Source organism: Astatotilapia calliptera, chromosome 9 (genome assembly GCF_964374335.1).
Source record: "Astatotilapia calliptera chromosome 9, fAstCal68.1, whole genome shotgun sequence".
In the NCBI taxonomy this organism is placed as follows: Eukaryota; Metazoa; Chordata; class Actinopteri; order Cichliformes; family Cichlidae; genus Astatotilapia; species Astatotilapia calliptera.
The window spans coordinates 969,057-979,271 of NC_137430.1; the positions used below are offsets into that span (position 1 = coordinate 969,057).

The window sequence follows — 10,215 nt, forward strand, 5'->3', positions numbered from 1 at the left end:
TTTGCCCATGTCGGTAAATTCGGTATTTAAAAAAAAAAAAGAATGTGCAGGTTGGCGTTGTTCATGTCCCTTTAAGACTCTACTACCTGTAACAAGACGAGACACGGGTGAACAAATGGAGGACGATTTAAATGTTGAAGCAGCAGCGACGGAGGTAGAGCTGGTGGAGGAGGAAGAGGAGACGCTTGTTAACAAAAAAATGTTCAAGCCCTGCCTAATTTTAACTATCAGTGTTCTATTGAAGTTTTTTGCAAACAGCACTATTTAATGTTTTTGTTTAAGAGTTTGTAGTTTTCACTAGTCACATGGCAGTGCTTAGTATTTATTATAGTTTTTTCTGTGTTCAATTGACATTTGTGTTTGTGACATTATTTGTTTACAAGTTATACACACTCAGAAATTAAAGTACAGAAATGTACCTATAGGGGTACAATGGCTTGTCACTGGGGTGGTACCCTCTAAGGTACCGTTCTGTACCCTAAACTGTGGGTACTGATTTGTACCCTTGTAATTTGTACCTTTTACACGTCAAACCTGTACTTTAAAGGGCAAAATTGTACCCTTAGTATAAAGTACAAAAAAGAACCCTTAAAAGGAGTACAAAAATGTCTTTCTAAAGGTTCAGTATCTACACACAGATTTCCTATATTTTTCCTCTCAAGATTTGAAAAATTGAAGATAAAGTCAAAAATACTTGTCACATTTATTACCTTCTTAAATACATTGCTTAACTGTTACATACAAACTGTTATCAACAGAGTATGTGTCATAAGCTGCAACATCAATTTCCTGTCCAGGTTTTAGCAACGTCCATTCACTATCAACTCTAACACTGTATGAATGAAAATGGTTGTCATATAACAGAGGCATGAGAATTTTTCCACAAAAGACCCACATTGTGTCAATATTAACACAACACCTGTTCTCTGTGTTTCCTATACACATGTCGTCTGAAAGATTCATATTTTTTGAAGGAAGAACAGCAGTCACTGAGTCCACAGGTTATATCAAAATTGGCATCATGGGAATGAATAAGTCCTATGTGCTGAATAAGCTTTGTCAAACTAAAGGTTCTTCTGCCACATTTGGAGCACTGATATGGCTGAGGCATGGTGGTCAATACAGAAGATTTGTCTGGTGACTGTAATTGGCAGAGGCCGGTCCTCACCCTCATCTATTTTCACAATGTACTTTTGGAGAAAAATCAGGGTGTTCTTCAGATGTTTTGGATAAGCAAGGTTGAAGACAAAATACAAGCAGAAAGAAGAGATGATTCCTTCAAAAATACACGAGCTTCTGCACACTTCACTGCCATCCAACTTCACAATGTTTGGAGCGCTTCTGGAGAACACTGGTTTCCAGTCTTCATGAAGTAGCTGAACAGTTGGATAGGGGGTTTTAGGATGAACCTTTGAAGTCAAAAGAGAAGGTAGAGGAAAGCAATATATTAGTCTCTTAACAAAAGATACATTTGTTTTCCTTTTATATAGACTCAATATTTTAATACACACACCTCTCCAAGTATGACAAAGAGATCCAGTTTCTCCTTGAAGACGTATGGCAGGAATAAAAGTGCAGCCCTTGTGTCAAGATCTGCCAAAAGAACAACAAAACACAAGATCACCCATGCATTTTATCTGGCATTTCCAGTTACCTATAAAAATTATATAAAATGGAAGCCTTGAAGTATTAAAAAAAAAAAAAAAAAAGCAAATACCCGGTAGGTCATCAGTGAGAGCTCCTCTCTTGCATCAAGGTAGAGCTGGTAGAGTGGGGTTTTCCCTTGTGTAAGGTCAATCACCTTTGCTGCAACACATGAGAGCCCTTCACGAAATCGCTGGCTTACATTACCCGTTGTTGGTTGGATCCACCCGAGTTCGTTGCACAGCTACAAGTAAAAAAATTCATTTTCAGTAAAAAATAACAGTGTATGAAAATGAAATAATCTAAAGTTGATATTAATTATGTATGGTGCTGCATAATTATTTTTTTTATAGAATTTAACAACAATACTGTAAGAAGTTACATGAACATACGAAAAAAGGAAAGAGGGACAGATGAAGAAAACAAGGTCAAGGGCAAATAAAATTTACTACTATAAACATGTTAAATGTGACAGCTATTTCCAAGTTCAATTCAGCTTTCTGACTTACACCAGTAGGCATCCCTAAGAAGGGGTACTTCTTCAACACATCCTCCACAGGCATACCATTTGCAATTTCTTTCTGCCGCCAAGCAAACGTTTGCTGCACACGGTTATGAACCACCATCGTATCTGGTTGCATCTTCTGATATTGGCACTGTAAGACCTTTAAGTGGGCGTCTATGGATAATAAATCCTCTCCTTGGACGCATGGTCCCTTGAAAGAAAGCAAGAGTGAGAAGAGAAAGTCAAAACAGATTAGAAACCCAACATAAGACTAAATATACAATTAGAGCTGACACGATCTGTGCATCACAAAGAACTCGTATCGGTTAAAGTTAACCGATACCATGAACCAATATTTAAAATATGGAAACTCTGAAATAATTTCACATAAAATCTTAATTGTTAACTTGAAATTTTAGTTTTGGAGTCATATTTAAAATGTTTTTTTTTTTTTTTTAAATCTAGTTCACCCTCTTTTAGCGCCTTCTAATTAATAATATTTTGTGAGGTAGAAGTATTAGCACTGGTACTTTGTATTAGCAAGTGCTCTAATCCAAGTATTGGTATTGTTTCGGTTTGAAAAAAAAGGGGTACAGTTGCATCCCTAATCCTTAGTTTTAGATGTAATAACAGAGGCAAGAACATTTTATAGCTCAAGATGTCCCTCACACCAACCTGACAAACATTTCTCTGACTTGTTCATTGACATTTATTAGGCTGCCCTCTCCTCGTAGAACCAAACTTCTCCTTACAACGCCTCACTGCCTCACTGTCGACTAGTGGTGCCCGCTCTGATTTGAATTTACGTCTCAAAGACATATGCCATGTGTGCTTGTTGAACAGAAACATAAGTTACTGTAAAAACAATCTACACAAAATACACCCAACAAAGAATCAGTAAACATACTTCATACAAACCTACTGAGAGGCTACAGATTGTCTTACTAACAAAACAAGATTGAAAAAAGCTTCACTTTTACTTTGTAATCTTGAAGGAACCTTATGCAAATTTTAAATTTAACTTACATAACCATTTCCCTCACGATCCTTGAGGAAAGGATACTTCATTACCAGCGTCTTCACAGCTTGCACATATTCAGAATTTGTGGGATACCTGTAATATCAGAAGAAACATAAGTGTTAGAGCAACTGCTGACAAACAAACTTTATCAAGTGTCAGTTATTGTTTCTTAGTAATGTAGCGTTTATTTTCAATATGACAGATTCAGCTTTTTCTAAAGCAACAAGCTAACATTACCCTGATTAACTTACATAGTATACTGTGCCACAGCTTCATATAGAACTCTGATTATTGTGTGTCTGTCCCTTGGATTTTTATGGCACGGTTCTTTGTTGTCCAGTTTTAGTTGGAGATTTTTGGGAAATCTTGGAATTTCAAAAGACGCTGGTAGTCTCAAAGTATTTTCATTGCTGTGAAAACAGTTAAGCGTTTGTTTTTATTGCATGAATTGAAGTATAAAACACTACAGTAACAATACATATGGTAGAAACAATGATCATATTAACTAAATCCTAAAAGTGCATAACAGCCAACATGTATGTTTCAGACATACTAACTTCATTATAAATAAGAAAATACCTTATTGAAGTTGACGAAGTAGATGGTTGCCAGTCTTCTGGAGAGACAGTCTGTAGAGTCAGTGTCACTGAAGATTCCTTCATCCTTGACACAAATTGGTTGAATTTAACCTGCTTTTTGAAGGATCCTTGGAAAAGGTATGCAACCATAGTCTCAGTAAGACCGCAGTCAACTGTGTCACCATCAACCTCATTGTCTGCAAGATAAATGGTAGTACAAACTCTAAATTCCATGTAAGAATATTTATCACATTTTTACATGGGTAAAAACCGTATATCACACACATTAAAACCTTTTGTACAACTTCTTTCAGTTCAAAGAAATATTCATTTAAAAAAATCAGTAAATTAAATAAAATAAAGCAAATCTTTAGAGTGAATCCTCTTGATATGCAAAGTTTTCATTTTTAAATTTAGATGTTTGTTTGGGACTACTGGACACAGGAGAGCAGAGTCTGAGCATGCTTTTGTGCCCTTTCAAGTTTGGAAGAAAAAAAAAGACTAGAATGCTGTTATTTGTTAATATTCACTACTAAGGTGACTCCTTTCTCCAGATTTCCGACAGTTTTTGCCGTCTGTTCTTTCAGACCGATTACTTATAGCGATAACACCCGCAGGACCGTATTACAAGCTCAGATTACATGCTGAAAAAGTTCCCACATTGCTTAAAACGCGACTATCAAACCCCAGCTGCGACACCCTTGTTATATTTTAAACAAGTGCGGCGTCAAGATATTTCCTTTAGACGTTATATTCAGCCGCCCATGTGTGTTGATGGCCTTGGAATGGATGTAAAAACGTGATTTTATTAAACCATTAATACACTAACGGTAAACTGCATTCAGCTACCAGGGAATCAAATTTCGCGCCGTTCCGCTGCGCAGGGGTTACCGAACCCATAGACTGTGGCCGAACCACATATATAAGTTCAAACTTATACAAATACTATGTGTACACATTTTTCAGAACTGTGACCTCAACTTTACACATGAAACGTTTGTAAAAACGTTTGTAAAAAGACATAATTTGAGCTAAGAGAGTGCCGAAACTAGCTAAATTGCTAATATACGTTAAGCTAGGCTAAACCAATAATTAGTAATTACGCTACATTTTTCTTTAAATAAAACTTACCTCTGAAATGCTGAGCTTCAGCTTCGGTGACATCTAAGCCCCACTCTTGTATTTTTGTTAAGAGTTCCTCGGTTGAAAGTGAACAGAGCACACCAGGACTTGCAAGTTCGTAATCCATCTCCCTCCGTTGATAAAACAAAATGGCACCTGCTGCATTTACAGAAAATTCTAGAATCCACCAGCTATTCGTTGAGTTTCTTCTTCTACTTTTTGTTTGATGTTGTGAGGATGGGCTCAACTCGCACTCCGAGTTCAATAAGGGTGCTTTTTTGCAATTCATCCAAATAGTTATACTTAAAAAAAACCACTCTCTTAAAAAATTTTTTAAATGCATTTTTACTTTTTTTTCTTTCAAATAAATTCATTGTTCTTAAAGCAGCTTAAAAATAAGGGGGGGGGGGGGGGGGGGTTCAGGGAATACAAAAACAGCAACAGCAATGAAAATAATAAAAAATAAAAACACTAAAATATATGCTTATATCAATACAGTTGCAAATAAATTACTGTCAAAAAGAATAAAAAAAAAACAACCTCTAATCAAAAAGAGCTTAATCAACCTGTACTTTATCTTTTGAAAGAATGGGTACAAATAAGTACTTTTCACAATTAAGGAACATGTATGTACCTTTCAGACGCTAAAAAAGGTACAGATAGTTACCCCGAGGTCCAATATTTGTCCTTAGACTGTATTAATGTACCTTGGGGCACAGTAATGTACCCCTTCCGTACCCCTATTTCTGACTGTGTATTACCTCAAGGCCTTAGCAGAGATAGGCCTTTGTCCATGATGGCATTACATTTGCACAATCATTGTTTACTTTGTGAATAGCCAATGTGAAACATATTTATTATTAAACTATTTTGTTTACAAGGGATACACATTTTTTAGAGAGCATGGTTACATATTGTATCCTACACTTTTTATTTTGTTCAGTTAATAAATCTTAACCACTAAAAGTGCTTACTACTATTGTCTTCATTTATTTTCAGTGACATTTTACAGTCCTTTAAAGTGGTAATAATATAATTGCAATGAATAGGTCTAGGGGGAATAATATTATAAAAATAACTGGAGGAACTATGCTGCCTGCCACAGCCCCATCAAATGAAAAAAAAAAAAAAACGTTTGTTTTTTTGGCACTTGGGGTGGTTATCGTCCATTTATCATTATCGAGGTTAACTGCCCAATTTATCGTGATATTGATTTTAGGCCATATCGCCCAGCCCTAATTCCAAGTGATAACAACATCAGGCAGAAGGAACTTAAGAAGTTGGAGAAGTACCAAGGGCTGAGAGAAGAACTCAAGAAGATGTGGAGGGTGAAGGTAACAGTCGCCCCAGTGTCAATCGGAGCACTCGGTGCAGTGACACCCAGGCTAGGCGAGTGGCCTAAATCCCATGAACAACATTTGAGATCTCTGTCCAGAAGAGTGCAATCTTAGGAACAGCTAAGATACTGTGCAGGACCCTCAGACTCCCAGGCTTCTGGTAGAGGACCTGAGGATAAAAGACAGGCTGCGGGGTTGAGAGGGGATTTTTTTTTTTTTATACAAAGATAGGTTTAGAACAAATATAAGAACACATTATTAGTGTGTACAAATAAGACCAAGCACAAATAAGTGCTCGGTCTGCCACCATCAGCTGGCCTACTGTGCCAAGCATGTAGGCTTGCTGTCCCCTCTGGCAGCAGATTGACAATGAACCTTAGCAGTCATGGTATTCTGATCAACTATCACTCCTTCATTCATTCATGACTCACATCACTTGCAAGACACTGAAGCACATTTTGTTATGCTAACATTACAATATTTTCTTGTTTTGAAAGGACCATGAAGACGATCGATGGTGGTGAGCATCAGGAGAATCCAGAATAATGCTGACCAGACTTTCTTACTTAGACTTAGATCATCCCGCGCCGATCAGTGCATCGGGCGACAAGAGAATGCCATCGAACTTGGTCCATCGCAGCGGTTGCTGCTTCATCCCATGACAGTTCGACTGAGCATAAATCTTCAAGGAACGTAATCCCCCACATTATTTTGGGTCTTTCTCACCGTCTCTTTCCATTTCTCAGGTTACACAGGACATGACGCAGGTGGGTCTCGGGTTCAGTAGCCGAAGGATGTGACCGGCAAATCTAAACCGACGCTTGGTGACTTGGACATGGAGCGGCTCTACTCCTCTACACGGTGATATACTTCCTTGTTGGTAACGCAATTCTGATATGTAATCTTGAGCATATTGGGCTGTTGGAAGACATTGAGATGGTGGTTGATCTTTGCAGTCGATTTCCAAGTCTCCGCTGTGTACCGTGCCGTCGGTATAACAATGGTCTTCAGGAGCCGCAACTTGGTTGGTAAGGGCAGTGCGGTGGTTGTCCATATAGGTCATAGTCGTTGAAAGGCAAATTGATTGAATTGAACTGAAAAGCTGCCCATGCTTTCCCAATTCATCACTTGACGTCATGCTCCATGTCCCCGTCACTGCTGAGAGTGCAACCCAGGTACACAAACCTGTCCATCTCTTCCAGCTGCTGCTGCTTATTCACAGTGACCGCTATGTTTGATGGTGCAGCGTAACCAACTCGCAGAATCTTCAACTTCTCACTGCTAGTGGCACTAGTGGCGCTAGTGCCGACCAGCACAAGAATATATTGACCCACATCTTAGACGATGTGGAGGAGAAAGAGCCAAGCTGGCTGGAGTGACAAGCAGGCAGGCTGTTAGACTAATGTTAGCTCAACAGTTAAGCTAGTACAGCTCACTGGGAAGTAGATCTCAGAGTGTATTTAGCTGGATTAGCAGATGTTAAGGTCAAACTTTATACAAATCAGCAGTTCTGAAGATTGGATCACAGTTGAAAATTCCAGCAGAGATGCTAGAGGGGGGACTGCAGTCCAACCTGTTAACCTGTGAATTTCTGGCTTTTCATCTGCTTGTTTTTGCCATGTTAGATAGTTAATTAAGAAGGATTTTGGTTTGCATCATATTTCCACTGAATCCCCAACTGATTTCCTGTTGGGTGATTATCATTAACTCAGAGCAAGAGAATAAGTGCATCTTTGAATTCAGTTGTGGTCATCCATTCTCCAACCTTTCCTCACAACAGATAAAATCAAAATCAGCTTTTGCTCAGAGTGGGTTAGTTATAATTATAAGTATTGTTTAATTGATTTGATTATTGTTTTAATATTTGATGTTGCTTTTGCTCTTGCTAAATTGGTTTAATAAAATTTCCTGCAATTGAAGTACAAATTGTGGACATTCACTGTGTAACCTTTTGTGAATCAATAAAGGCAGAAGTCTGAATATTATTTTTTGTTAGTGCAAATAGCTCTTACATGTGTCCCTAGCAATAACATTAAAAATAATCTTTCCTTGGAGCCTGCTGTCCAGACTACTAAAATCATCCTGGAAGTAACAAGCAGTGTTGGTCAAGTTACTTGAAAAAAGTAATCAGTAACTAATTACTGATTACTTCCCCAAAAACGTAATCCCCTTACTTTAGTGATTACTTATTTTCAAAAGTAATAAGTTACTTAGTTACTTTTAAAAACACGATTTACAACCTGAAGAGGTGATAAAGCGATAGATCTTTCAGCCCAATTCTACTTTTTCTACATAATCCATCATATAAAATGTAATCAAATGGAAAAGTCTCTTTTTAAAACTCGTTTTATTAGTTTTAATCTTTTAACTTTATGCATCAAGCAAAAATTTAATTATATGCAACATTCTCTGACTGGAAGAAATTTGTTTAACATTTAAACCTATTTTCTGCACATTCTAGCACATAAAATAAAACATTTTTTGTGTTTACACTCACTCTTTCAAATAAATGCAAGTGAAACACAGCAGAAAATAAATAAATCAAAGACTCAGCGGTCATGTTGCTCTATTTTCACCTGTATAGCAGGCGGAGGTTTGCCCTGGTGCAGGTGTGTCGCAGCAGTCAGTGGAAGAATCCGTGAGTTTGTCTGTGAATTTCCCATTACGTGATAGCGTATTTGGTGCTTGCTCAGAAGTTTAGGGTTTTTTTCGCTGTAAAAAGAAGTTTTCTTCCCACGCACAGCGGACACTAATGTTTTTCTCACTTTTTACGAAATCAAACTCAAAGTAAGGTCAGTACTTCCACGCTTTAAACGCTGCACGCTCATACTCTATCCGCACTCGATATATGATCCATTGATGATCTGCACACAGCTGTTGTCATGAACGTCGCACTCGCTTATGTCATTGTCATGAGACACTCACAAAAAAATCACGGTTTTAGTAACACAGTAACGCAGCATGCTTACGGGAAAGTAACGGTAATCTAATTACCTTTTTTACAATAGTAATCCCTTACTTTACTCGTTACTGAAAGAAGTAACCGGATTACAGTAATGCGTTACTGCCCATCTCTGGTGATGACACAGCCACTCCATCTCAAGTCACTGCTGCGCAGACTCTAGCTCCAGAAGTGCAACAACAGCACCACCTGGAGGAAGCTGGATATAAGTCCAGAATCAGCTGCAAGCAGAAGATCTTTGGTGATTTTTACTAGAGCTGTTTCTGTACTGTGACATGAACGAAAGCCGGACTGAAACTGTTCGTACAAGTTATTTCCAGTAAGATGATGATGAACCTGTGCAGCCACTATCTTTTCAAGAATTTTTGCTAGAAAAGGGAGATTTGAAATTGGCCTGAAATTATTTCGATTGAAGGGATCTGAACCATTCTTTTGCAGTATTGGGTTTATTATTGCAGTTCTAAGAGAAGATGGAACAGAACCAGATATAAGAGAGGAGTGTACGATATTAGCAATCAGTGGGGCAAGAGAGGGGAATGAGAGTTTAACAAGATTTGTCGGCAGTGGATCAAGTTTGCACGATGATGACTTTAAGTTAGTAATTATGGAAGATGGCTGAGTTATTGTGGGAAGTTCAAAATTGGATAGAGAGAATGACAGCTGAGAAGGACAAAAAATGCAGATAGAACAATTGACCACATCACAGCACGAGGGCAAGTGTTGGTAAAGATTCTCAATCTTGGTGTAAAAAAAGTCCATAAATTTGTTGCAAACTGCAGCAGAGTGTGTATGTATGGCAAAGGTATCTGGGGGTTTAACAATATTATGCAATGTAGAAAACAAAGTGCAAGTGTTTCCTTCAGCGGATTCAATAACAGAGGTGTAGTAAGCAGATTTAGCATGATGAATAGCTTCTTTATAATGTTGTATATGACTGAGATACATATCCTTGTGAATAGTAATAATAATAATAATGGATTGCATTTATATAGCACTTTTCTAGGCACCCAAAGCGCTTTACAATTCCACTATTTATTCACTCTCAT

At 37.8% G+C, this 10,215-nt stretch overlaps 1 protein-coding gene across 8 annotated transcripts; it reads right to left on the minus strand.

Moving 5' to 3' along the window:
* Nucleotides 1–684: 684 nt before the first annotated feature.
* LOC113021896 (uncharacterized) lies at nt 685–6,444 on the minus strand. Of its 8 annotated transcripts, none has more exons than XM_080305852.1 (8): nt 4,880–6,444; nt 3,750–3,876; nt 3,422–3,580; nt 3,176–3,263; nt 2,154–2,360; nt 1,718–1,888; nt 1,514–1,593; nt 685–1,409 (listed from the first exon to the last, which is right to left on the minus strand). In XM_080305852.1, exons 1-8 carry the CDS (start codon nt 5,211–5,213, stop codon nt 1,322–1,324), a joined length of 1,254 nt encoding a protein of 417 aa, XP_080161978.1. In that variant the 5' UTR covers nt 5,214–6,444; the 3' UTR covers nt 685–1,321. The 8 variants fall into 8 exon arrangements, 7 of the variants coding, with proteins under 7 accessions (XP_080161978.1, XP_080161977.1, XP_080161983.1 ...); XM_080305851.1 differs by having other exon boundaries at nt 3,750–3,945; XM_080305857.1 differs by having other exon boundaries at nt 2,825–3,263; nt 3,750–3,945.
* Nucleotides 6,445–10,215: the final 3,771 nt, after the last annotated feature.